The sequence below is a fragment of the Poecilia mexicana genome, unplaced genomic scaffold (assembly GCF_051168715.1).
Source record: "Poecilia mexicana isolate PSO_F unplaced genomic scaffold, ASM5116871v1 scaffold_15, whole genome shotgun sequence".
NCBI lineage: Eukaryota > Metazoa > Chordata > Actinopteri > Cyprinodontiformes > Poeciliidae > Poecilia > Poecilia mexicana.
The window spans coordinates 30346420-30358666 of record NW_028263384.1 but is presented as its reverse complement, the minus strand read 5'-3'; the positions used below and the strand labels follow the sequence as shown (position 1 = coordinate 30358666).

General features: G+C 49.6%; 2 protein-coding genes across 2 annotated transcripts in view; both read right to left on the bottom strand.

The window, feature by feature from the left end:
- LOC106906419 (uncharacterized) overlaps positions 1 to 3494 on the bottom strand; it is a 19631-nt gene extending 16137 nt beyond the window's left edge. The window contains exon 1 of the mRNA XM_014971686.2: positions 2589 to 3494. Within this exon, the coding sequence (XP_014827172.2) occupies positions 2589 to 3297 (709 nt within the window). The 5' untranslated portion in view covers positions 3298 to 3494. The remainder of the gene's footprint in view (positions 1 to 2588) is intronic.
- Positions 3495 to 6240: 2746 nt separating this feature from the next.
- Positions 6241 to 12157, bottom strand: LOC148155407 (clathrin heavy chain linker domain-containing protein 1-like). The gene is made up of 11 exons (XM_088013347.1): positions 11833 to 12157; positions 10892 to 11043; positions 10726 to 10811; positions 10448 to 10646; positions 10012 to 10145; positions 9804 to 9903; positions 9606 to 9706; positions 9367 to 9538; positions 7432 to 7631; positions 7113 to 7298; positions 6241 to 7048 (listed from the first exon to the last, which is right to left on the bottom strand). The coding sequence occupies exons 1-11, from the start codon at positions 12022 to 12024 to the stop codon at positions 6861 to 6863; spliced, it is 1710 nt and encodes a 569-aa protein (XP_087869473.1). The 5' UTR covers positions 12025 to 12157; the 3' UTR covers positions 6241 to 6860.
- Between the last annotated feature and the right edge of the window lie 90 nt (positions 12158 to 12247).

Genomic DNA, 12247 nt, shown 5'->3' with positions numbered 1-12247 from the left:
TCTGACCCGGTTCATCAGAACTAGTTCTAACAGCCTGAAGCAGAACCAGAACCTGCCAGGTTCTGTGGGTTAGATCTGACCCAGTGGGATAAACGGTGACAGCACAGAGCCCAGTTCTGGTTCTGGTTTCATTAGGAATGATCCTGGTTCTGGTTCTGAACTCTCAGGAACCTCCAGCTGGGTCAGCTGTAGCTGGTTCTGACCCAGATCAAACCTCGTCCTCAGGGCATTTGGACCGGCGCCAACAGATTAGAACCAGATTAGTGTCGACACATGGAGCCCGGCTGCCGTCTGCCTGACCCAAACAGAACCTGGACCGCCTGACCCGACCCGACCTGGTGAGCCAGCCGACCCACAAACAGGAACACAAACTGTTCACTCCCAGTGAACAGGAACCAGAGACCAGGTCCATTATTTACTGATACTATATGGACCGGAACCATCAGAACTTCCACAACCAACAGTGCCACCAGAACCATCAGAGACACCAGAACCATCAGAACCAACAGAACCATCAAAGCCACCTGAGTGAAGCCAGCTGGTTCCTGTAAGTGGAGAACTTCCCACTGGTTCTGATCCGTGACCCAGTTCTGACCCGATGGTTCCTGCTCCACCAGGAGAAACTCTGAATGTTTTATTATTATCTCTCAGGCGGCGGCCATCTTGGTTTCCATGTGGAGATCCTCAAGGCTCCTGTCTGGTTCCACTTTCTTTTACTAACACAAAACATCCGATATTAGATCAAACGTGAAGTTTTCAGTATTTTTCTCCACATTAACTTTTTATTCCTTCAATCTAATCTAAATATAATCTTAGTTACATGACGCTGAGATTTTGTTGTTTCTGATAAATATAGAGCTTCAAACATTTAAATCATGGAGCTGCTTCCCCAGATCGCTTCTATCAAGACTCAGATGTTAATTTGCTTATTAGATGTTACTGTTAATATGTTTGTTTTAACTCCTGAAGAGAAGCCAAATGTCGTAACTCAGATCATCTGCTTTTCTTCATAACATCTCCAGTCAGTAATGCAGTGAATCTGAAAAGGCTTCTGACTGAAGACCATTGCTCATGCTAACATGCTAACAGCTAAACATGATGACATCATCAGCTGCTGCTCTGGTCAGAGAGATGATGGAGTTTGGGATAAGGCCCTCAGAAACATTCAACCTTCCTCTGGGATGTGGGGTCAAAGTTCAGGTATCATTGCAGCTCTGGGTTGTAAAACCTCCACCTTGTTGCCATGGTAATGAAATGATGCTATAAAATTAGCAGATGTTTCCTAAAGGCTGGTAGAGTTATGCTTTGGTGACTAAATTTGTTTTCTGATGGGACATATCTGAATTAGAAAGAATGGATTTATTTCAGGATGAATTGGATCTTTGTTTTCCTCCAGCAGAACCAGGCTGGGTTGATCCGAACCATCCGATGAGGTGGAACTGTGTTTTCCTTTTGTTCTGGGTCTCGGCCCCACCCTGCCTCCATCACCTCCAGGAGGATCTGAAGCCTGCTCACCTTCACTCTGCATCATCATCCTCATCCTCAGGAACAAACACCTCACAACAGCACCAGAACCGGGCTCAGGACCGCTGCTGCGGACCTGAGCCCTGCAGCGGGACCAGGCCTCTGGACCGGATCCAGGGGCCGCAGGGGTCGGTCCGGGTGCGGCTGGAGCCCAGACATTACCGTCAGCTCCATCCCACTGGCCGGCGCGGAGAAGGGAATGCGGTAAACCGACTGGGAGTGGACTCCCAGCGGATTCCTTTGTTGTGACTAATCTGGGCTGGGCTAAGCACCGCTGCTTCCATTATCGGACACGGCCTTGTCTGCTCCGCCGGCCGAGATGAGCTCAAATCGACCCGGCTGATCCACATAATTACACAACAGAGGACGTCCAACGCGCTGACACAAGTATAACGCCAGTATAACGCCAGTATAACCCAGTATAACCGCCTAACATCGCGGAGCTTATATATTAGGAAAGTTGCGCAGCTCAGACGCCTGATGAAGCGTTTTTCGCGTGTTTGTGTTAGTGAATAGCACCGTAGCGCTGTCCGATAATGGAACCAGTCTAAGCAGTACCGTTAGCCGCGGTGGAGCATGAAACGGTCCATACCGCCACCGGTACCGCACACAGAACCAGCTCATATTTATCCAGACACCCCCTCTCTCGGTTTCAGGAACCGGAGAAGCGATTTAACGGGTAATTCACCGGGTCGACACCGACACATCATCCGGTCCAAACAGAACAGGTGGGCCGCATCACCACGGCGAACACCGGGCTAAAACCTGCTGGAAAATCTGCGGAGATGTTCCAGAACCTTCCCGGTGAAATGTTCCGATCAGTGGGATTCTGCAGGTCCAACTCAGCGGCAGGGAGTCAGGCATCAGGCCGGGCAGGAGGAGGTCCTCCCCGGGCTGATGAGCATCACCGCCCGGCTGCTCAGATTCACTCTCACCAGGAGATAAAACACTAAAATCCGGTAAAAACCAACCCGGTTCCAGCTGTGGTACCAGTTGTGATGAAACCGAACAGCCTGGGTTAAATGTCCCGATTAAAGAGCAGAACTGTTCCCTCAGATACTCACACGAAGCCGGAGCCAGTGGTTCCTGTGTCACCGCGGGCTGCGCTGCTGCCTCTGCCGGGGATGGCGCTGCTTCCCGGGCTGCAGCCGCGAGGAGGGCGTCGCTCTGCGGGGCAGGAGGCTCCGCCGGGGGGGCCGGGCCGGGGATCCCCGCCTCGGCTCCTGGGGCCACGACCTCCGACTGCTCCGGGGCCTGGCGTTCTGGTTCTGGTTCCTTTACTGGTTCTGGTTTTGGAACACTTTTCTGCAGTAGCACTGGTTCTGGTTCCTTAAAAGATTCTGGTTCTGGCACATCTTCCTGTAGAAACACTGTCTCAGGTTGTGGTTCTCTGATTGGTACTGGTTCTGGCTCATAAACTTGTACAGGTTCTGGTTCTGGTTCACGGACAGTTTGAGGTTCAGGTTCTTGCTCCTGGACAGTTTCAGGTTCTGGTTCCCGGACAGGTTCAGGTTCTGGTTCTGGTTCTGGCTCCCGGACAGGTTCTGGTCGGGTGGAGGTTACAGTAGGCTCCTGCAGCCCGCTCTCCCCTTCAGCCCGGTGCCGCTCCAGGGCGTCCTGAGCCCCGCCGACCAGGTCCACGATGTCATCGGGATTGAACAGTTCCTGGTCGGGCCCTGGGTTCAGCTGGGGTTCTGGTTCCGGTTCGGGCTGGTAGTGGTGGCCCTCGCTGAACAGAGGGGTGCTGGAAGAGACCTCCTCGCTGTCTGCCATGTTTCTGGCTCTGAAAAAAGTTTCTTCCACAGTGGAAAAAGTTCCAGTTCCGATAGTTTTCTGTTCTAGTTTCCCCCCTGAAGCGAACTACGGTCGGGAAAAGCCACGGAACCGCGCCGGTTCGCTTCTTTTTCTGTCCGAACCGAGCCCAAGTGCGCCACGCCACACAGCAGCCCCACGGCGTCGAACCCGAGCCTCAGATGGCGAAACCGAGAAGAGGGAACTTCTGCCAGCCAATCAGGTGCCCACAGAGCTCTGAGGGACGTGACCTCTGACCAATCAGATCGATCTCAGTAGGCGGGGCGAAACCTGACACCGCCTCCCTTAAAAGCATGGCGAAAATTTAGGAGCAGCAGTTCTGGGACTCTGCTGCAGTTTGGACTCAGGTTCGGTTTTAATATACCGTCCAGGTTCTGGGGTCAGTTTCCCGCCTCCATGAGTTTTATAACGACATGAATACCATTTACCATATTTTATTTATGCGTTTATTATCAGATTATACACCTGACTAAGCAACAACAGAGAAACATAAGCGGTTAAACGTTACATTTCCTGACGAGACAATAATAATAATAATAATAATAATTTATTGGCAACCCATTCAAAACACGTAAGGACACTGTACATTTCAAACAAAAAATAATAACATAAAATAAACTAAACATTAAAATTAAGAAACTTGATAAAATGAGTCGGGCCTGTGAAACAGTGCGGCATGGTGGTGGCGGGGTGATGATGGGGCTCAGACCGGAAGTCCAGGAGCGGAAGCTGCAGTCGCCATGGGTCCAGGACTCATCAGGAGTCACGCAAAGTTTCTACCGCTGCGGGAACGGAGCCGTGCTGCGTTCAGGCCAGCTGGGAAATGGAGGGTTCCAGCCCCAGTTAGAGCGGTGGAGCTGCAGTGGAGGAGGGATCGATCCGGTGACAGCAGAGCAGCTGGGCTGGGATCCAGGGCAACAGGCGACACCAGGGAACCATAAATACCCCGATGTACTGCATAAATACCCCGGAACACGCGTGTCCGGGGTATTTATGGCGGCTTCACATGGAGCCATGCAGCCGGCGACATGTGAGCCGAGTCACAGCAGGAGAAGTTTCTCTTCTTGGGTCAACCGTCATCAGCTCAGAGGCTCTTATTGTGAAGGGGGTTACCATGGCAACTGGTTCTGCTCGGCTGGTGATGGATGGAGATGAGAACAGTGACCGGTTCTCCTTGGTTCTGGTCTGACTCAGAGTTTCTGAATGAACATGAACAGAACTGAGTCATGAGACGGAAACGGGTCAGAACCAGACTGGTTCGGAACTAGACTGGTTCGGTTTCATCTTAACCGGTTCTGCTGACTCATTTATCAAGAACCTTCTGGATGTTTGCAGCTCCTGAACAAGCGGGACCAGCGGGAGGTTCGATCCTGCTGTTGGCGCCTCAGACTGGGCCGAACCGGGCCAGGTGGTTCTGTCTGATTCTCTAGGTTATCTTTAGCCTCTCAGCAGGATGGTGACGATGGTGATGAAGATGATGCAAGCGGCTCCGATTAGCAGCCGTTGCCTAGCAACACCTGGTCTGTTTACAGCGCCGGAGCGGGTCGGAACCGGGCCAACGAGCCGCAGAGGATCCAAAGTCCAGTTCACATCAGGTTTATGACGCTGCAGTTTCCACCATGTCTGCTGATCACATGACCAGCAGCATCTTCATCATGTAAGCAACCATCATCATCATCATCATCATCATCATCCTCCAGCGGAACCAAACCCAGTCCGAAGGTTTTGGTTCTGGAAGCTCCAAGTATTTTAAGTGTTTCTGTGAATAAATTAGTGCAGAAAAAAACTTTAAAAGCAACTTTATTAATCAAAAAATAAAATATTTTTGGCGTTTCTTTAGGATTTTTTCTCATTAAATTTAATTTAATAATAAAAATAAACTTAAATATCACAAAGAGAAATTAACTTATATCGGAGTTTCCTCAAAGTGATTCTGTGAAGAAAACAATAAATTAAGCAGAAAAAGTTCAGTTATGATGAAAAAAAAGTCTAATTATTTAAGAAATAATAAATTCCCGTTCCCTGTGACCAGCTGGGGTCAAAGGATGAGGAACTGGATGGAAGTTCCCTTCCAGCAGGGGGCGCCCCTGAGTCTTCCTAGACCGGTTCTAACAGAACCAGGGACTGGCATAAAGAGGACCAGAACCCACCAGAACCGGTTCAGAACCAACAGAACCAAATCAAACAGAGTCAGTGTAAGAAGTGAAACTAGGTTCTGGTTCTAATCCGTATCAGAACCGGCCCAGATCCAGGATCAGATACTGACCCACATTCCTCCTCTGATGATCTCATCGTCTCCATGGTGACACGACCTCTGACCTTTGGTCTACTGGGACAGAGCAGAGTGCAGAGAGGAAGTGATGTCACAGCCTGTAGGTGGGAGAACTGGTTCCGGTTGTGGTTCCGGAACCAGAACTGGACTGGACAAGCAGTCCACTGGCTGCTGCTTGTTCAGGCCTGTGTTGGTTCTGATCCGTCTGAATCCACTGGTACCGGCCCAGATCAGGTGAGTTTCTATTGCTCTTACATTGAGGTTCTGTTGGGTTCTGGTTCTGTTTAAGGACCCGTGGACTGAGGATTCACTGAACCGGTTCTGACCCGAACAGAGGAAGCTCTGTCTGGACCGTGGGATGCTGGGGGTCAGAGGTGAATGTTTAGGGAAATTAAACTAAAATGTGTTTAGTTTCTGTGAATCGTCTCGCTTTTATGAAGGAAAATAAAGTTTTTATTTTGTGAAATGTCTCCAGCTTTTTCTAAAAATATGGAAAATTATAATTATAAGCAGCCCAACATAAATCATAAAGCACAAAATGAAGCTAAAAACACGAAAAGCCTTGTAGCGTTGGTGACCTTCTGTTGTAGGAACCGGATCCAAACCCAGCAGAACCGCTAACGGCAGCTAGCTTCAGAGAAAACAATCATTTATTATCACAGAGAGGAAACAGACAGCAGCGGCTAACGCGCTAATCACAGATATTAGCTCTGCTAACGCGAAACCACTGTACCAAAACGTAAGCTAATGCTAAAGAGCTAAAATCATGTTTATAGCCAAACTGACAAAACATTTGTAGTTACATTTCTTGCTGCAAAACAGTTAATATTGAATTGAGAATTTATTTGGAAACATATAAAAATTGATTTAGAGGAAATTAAGTACATGTATCACTGTCCTCCACTCCCTGTCTCTGTCCTCCACTTCCTGTGTCTGTCCTCCACTCCCTGTCTCTGTCCTCCACTTCCTGTGTCTGTCCTCCACTTCCTGTCTCTGTCCTCCACTTCCTGTCTCTCTCCTCCACTCCCTGTCTCCGTCTACCACTTCCTGTCTCTGTCCTCCACTTCCTGTCTCTGTCCTCCACTTCCTGTCTCTCTCCTCCACTCCCTGTCTCCATCTACCACTTCCTGTCTCCGTCATCCACTTCCTGTCTCTGTCCTCCACTCCCTGTCTCCATCTACCACTTCCTGTCTCCGTCCTCCACTTCCTGTCTCTGTCCTCCACTTCCTGCTTCTGTCCTCCACTTCCTGTCTCACAGGAAGACATGCTCCATGACCCATTCCCCTTCCAGGTCCGATGTCCAGGATCCGGGTCCATGCAGGATGGAGTGGATGGCCCGGCTCAGGTCAGCCCGGTCCAGTTCAGTGCACAGCGCCGCCACCTGGTCCCAGACGTCCACTGAGCAGCTGCTGTCCTCCAAGATGGCCGTCGCCAGCACGTCTGAGGGGACAGGGACGCGTCAGGACGTCTCACATCCAGGCTGGGTCAGAACCGACACACTCACCTGGACCTCTCCTCAGGAACCCTTCCAGAAGCTCCAGAGCCAGCTGGTACCGGTGGAAGTCTGCCAGCATGGAGACAAAGGTCCCGCCCACAGACAAGATGGCCGCCTCCCCGTTGTCGTCTGCGTTGGTCAGCAGCTGGAGGAGGGACAGGCTGGGCGCATGGGACAGAACCCACAGGCTCTCCTCTGGACACACACAGGACAGGTTCTGGTTCTGGTCGGACCAGGAAGTCCTCACAAAGACAGAGAAACATGAGATACACATTTCATGAGAACCTGCAGGTTCTGGTTCTGGTCGGACCCAGAGAAACAGGCTGACCTGCGGTGAGCTGCTTCCTCTTGATGACCTCGGCGGCGCCGTGCACCAGACCTCTTCTGCACATGCTCAGTGCGGTCTTCTGGTGGTGGCTACAGGCCTGGTAGACGGCGGAGGCCAGAGCCAGGCAGAGGTCGGCCACGCCCCGGGTCCTCTGAGCATGCTCAGTGAGCGCGTCGCCCACAGCCTCAGTGAAGGTCAGCCTGAGGAGGACGCCTCAGTTACACCAGGCGTCAGAACCCAACCAGAACATGATCCAGAACCTGACCGCAGTCCGGTCCAATGAGACGTTTGAGCCCAAGCCTCAACCCAAAGCGTGTTCTGATGCCCATAAATCTCAGACCAGAGGATGTCCCCTCATCCTTTCAGAAACTCCAGTCCAGGTTTGGTCTCTCCTCAGGCTGAGATCAGCCTGATCAACACAGGCCTGATTCCTCCATGTTAGCACCGCTAGCGCTGAGTTAGCTCCATTAACCCTTAAGAGCTGACCTAAGGTATTACTTTAATTGACATTAAAGCACAAATCCTAAACAAGTTGCTAAAACTAATGTAATAATCATAAATATTAGTTCCACTAAAACCAAAGCACTACACCAATGCAATATTTAGCAGAAGCTAATGCTAAAGCACTAAGTCTAACCTGACACATGTGCTACAGCACACATCGCCCTCTACAGGGCCAGCTTGTTACTACATGTCTCTGTTTGTTTGAGCTTCAGGAAGTGATTCTTTCCAGAAGACCTTTCACTCATGGTTTCAGTTTATTGTTGTTGAGCTTTGCTAACTCTGATGCTAAATTAACCTGATTAGCCACAGTAGGTTTCAGTCAGAAGCAGCAGGCCATCAGGAGGTTATTAACCGTCTACAGTGATGCATTCTGGGTACAGAATAAACATCATTTGCTGCATCGCATCAGGGGCTGAAAACAGGAGGAGAGGAAATGAAACTGCTGCGTTACCTTCACCTCCTTCACAAGAAGAACATGAACATAAGCAGCTAACAGTTCATAACCAAAACCTCAACAAAATGTTGAACGTTTCAGAATTTATCTGGAGAAATGAACTTAAGGGAATCTAAGCGTTTCCCAGCCGGGCCCTGAAGGTTTCACATGCTTCCTGCTGTACTGTCAGCTGACTGCAGCTCAGCAAACACCTGCCAACTGAAATCACCTGGGCTGAAGCAGGAAACACCTGAAACATGCAGGGAGTCTGGAGGACCAGTGAGCTGCTGACTGTTTCTGCTGGTAATGCTTTAGAAAGGAGAACCGACCACTGGATCAACTGAACAGATTCACTGGAGAAGCTCCAGCTGATTAGTGCGGCTGGCACCAGTTGGCTGGTCCTCACTTGAATTAGGTCACTTTACAGGAAGAGAATATCGATGCTAAATATTTTCATTTATTTTGTAGTTTTTCCTCTGTTGTGTTCAGTGACGTCAGTAACGTTACAAAGTAACTGACGTTGGACCACTTTTTTCAGTAACGAGTAATCGAACATGGTGCCATTTCAAATCCAGTAGTCAGATTACAGTTACTTATCGACTGCACAGGCTCTGCAACCTGTGTAGTGAACCACACAAAAACACACACAGAGTACTAACGTTTTGTTTTGCATGTTATAACCATTAAACAATCTCCCCTTCAGTTCAACCTAATAAGTGGAGACACAATGTTATCATTATAAAATAGCTTATAATTAAGTTTTGGCAAACTAATTTTCACAGGCGGCGGGGCGTTGTTGATAGCAGCTGCTGAAAGTAACTAAAAAAGTTACTTTGAATGTAACTTAGTTACTTTCCAAATCAAGTAATCAGTAATCCAACTAAGTTATTTTTTCAAGGAGTGATCAGTAATCTGATTAAAGTTACGTTTTCAAAGTAACTCTGCCATCACTGGTTGTGTTTCTAAATGTTGCTTTCAGAACCGGGTCAGAACCTCACTTGTTGAGCGTGACGGCGTTAGCGATGAGCTGCACGTCTCCGTGCTGCAGAGCCGAGGCCACGCCCCTTAGCGACAGCGCCGCCGACAGCTGGCTGCCCGTCGCCGCGGTGACCAGCAGCGCCCGGAAGAACAGCAGCAGTGGGGGGGTGGAGCCCGGCGGGGCCCGAACACCTGAGGGAACAGAAGCAGAATCAGCCAGGTTCTGGGGGAGGTTCTGGTTCTGGTTCTGGTTCTGAACCTCGGAACATCTCCATGGTGTCCGAGTCCCTCAGGACCGGAGACCGGGCCGCATGGAGGGCCGCCGCCTCGTACTGGGAGGACCGGAGCAGGTCCAGGAACCTGGGGAGCAGAACCAGAGTCAGTTACTGGTTGTAGTCCAGGCAGGCCCAGGCGTTGTGGCTCTGCCTGGGTCAGGTTCTGACCTGTAGAACCCGACCTGTCCAGGTGGTTCCTCAGCAGTTTGGACTCGTCCAGCCCGGTCGGCTCCTCTTCCTCCAGCAGCTCAGCTGGGATGCAGAACGACTCTTCATCACCGCCTGGAGGACGGACAGCAAAGGTTGTGAAAGGTTCTGGTGGATCACGTCCAGAACCAGAACCTGCTGGCTCCATAACCATCAGTTCATCTCCAGATTGCGAAGTCGGACCTTCGTCCTGCAGATCCGGTCCGATCTCCTGGAGGTTCTGGATGACAGAACCCAGCAGCTCCTCCAGCGGAACCGTCTGACCCGATTCCTCCCAGACCGTCAGACGCTGACCCACCAGCTTCAGGCGTCGGAACCTGCAGAGATCACAGGTCAGAGCTGCAGTGCCACCTGCTGGACCGGAGAGGAAATGCAGGAGGATCAGGGAGGCAGGAACCAGAATTTGGTCCGGATTCTGGACCGGATTCAGACCTGATTCTGGTCCGGACTCTGGACCACATACTGTTCTGTGTTCTGTAAATGTTTATGTTTCTGTTGTTGATAAAGTTTAAATAATCTGAGGCGAAACCCGGGTTCTGGTTCTGGTTCTGGGTAACCTACAGTCTGCTGGAGGAACCTTCATGACCTCAGATTTTCTGATCAGACCCAGTTTCCGTACCGGGTCATCAGCTGCTGGTTCTGGGCCCTCAGGCGGTCTCTGTGGAGCTGGGCCTCTTGCAGGTCAAAGGTCAGCTGGGTCTGGACCTCCACAGGACCACACAGGATCTTCCGGTCCAGCAGGCCGTCTCTCCGGGTCTTCAGGTGGTCCAGATGGATCAGCAGAACCTCTGGGTCTTCGGACTGGGCCACAGTCAGACCTGCAGAAACGCAGAGAGGCGGGTCATCAGAGGTTCTGAAGCCCATCCAGAACATTCGGCCCAGAAAGTCCAACAGAACCTGGTATCAACAGGCTCTGCGTGGTGGCCTTCTGCCTCCGGACCTCCTGCTGAAGTTCTGCTGTCTGGTTCTGGAGAACCGAGGTTCTGGACAGAGAGCAGACATGCTTGTGAACCTCTGGTGCTGTTTGGACCGGACCGGTCCTCATCAGAACCAGCAGCTTCACCTGTCAGTGATGTGAGCTGCGTAACCCAGCAGGGACTGCAGGCGGGACGCCGCAGCTTCCTCCTCCCTCCTCTTCATCTCCCTGATGACGCCGTCATACTCTGACTTTATGTCCAGCAGGAGCCTCCTATAGGCCGAGGTTCGACCAATCACCTGCAAGATACAGACCAGACCTGTACGGCTCCAGCAGAGCTAATTTTTCATTGAGCTCGTTAGCATGTTTGCTAACTTTGACAATGTTTAGCATACTTAATGCACCTTAAGTTAATTATTTGGGATAAATTCTAAAGTGCTAATTTAAGAGTCTGTTTGTGTCACCTACACTTGGTGGATGTGAACATGGTCAAAATAAGCGCTTCAGCAAGTATCATGTTGGTATAGATACACTAACATGGTACGGCTAGAACCTTAGAGTTAGTGACCATGAGCTGTGTCCATCACTGCCACTCAGTTTGGGTCCAGTCTGGTTCCTCCGTGATGAACCTGAGACCTTCCAGGCTGACTGAACCGAATATAGATGGTCAGAGCTGGTCAGATGGTCAGAGAAACCCAGAAGACCTGCAGCAGACTCAAGGAAGCTGAATACAAAGACATGCCAAACTTTCCAGATTGTTATCTGTAAAAGAAAATCTGGAAAATCAAGAATAGTTGTGTCTTTTTGACTTTGAGGTTTGAGTTTGGACTGGAAGAACTTAATAAGAGGATGAATAGTTCTGCAACGTCCTGTATAAAATGGACAAAAACTTGAAAAATCTCCAGAAAACTCAGAGAGCAGTTGTTCCAATGATCAAATGAAGGAAAACATCAAGGACCAAAAGAAAACATTTAAATTGTTAATAAAATCCTTCACCTGTTCATAATATCAGAATTAGAACTTCCATAAGAGTTTTGTGTAAAATATTTCACCTATTCAAACCTTATTTTCTCAGCTGACTCGCTCACCTTGTTGAACGCGGAGCGGTAGACTATGTATCGCAGCTCATCAGTGCCCTCCTCTGGACACTGCAGGTACTTCTTCTCTTTCTCGATAAACTCGTTTAGAGACTGAACAAACGTCTCGTCACTCTCATACACCTCTACATCCATTACGGGACTCATTTCTGGATCTTCGGTGTCATTTTGTTCTTTATTCATCTTGTTATTATCTAGTTTTAAACCAACTCCAACTCTTCTGCGTGTTAGCCGTCAGTAACATAGCAATCGTGATGTTACCATGGAAACCGAGGACCTCTTAAAATCATGTTTTTGATTATTATTTAAGTTATATTATTTCAAGCATTTACCTTAATTTTATTTTTGATATGTTCAGCGCCGAAATATGTTATAATCAAAAGTAAACTAACGACGATACAAAAAT

Excerpts from the sequence above, each read along its gene's own strand:
- LOC148155407 (XM_088013347.1), bottom strand. The coding sequence starts at position 12,024 with ATGAATAAAGAACAAAATGACACCGAAGATCCAGAAATGAGTCCCGTA. Across the intron at positions 10,812-10,891 it reads GCAGCTCACATCACTGACAG|AACCTCGGTTCTCCAGAACC; the intron begins GTGAAGCTGCTG and ends CTCTCTGTCCAG. Across the intron at positions 10,146-10,447 it reads AACCAGCAGCTGATGACCCG|GTTCCGACGCCTGAAGCTGG; the intron begins GTACGGAAACTG and ends TGATCTCTGCAG.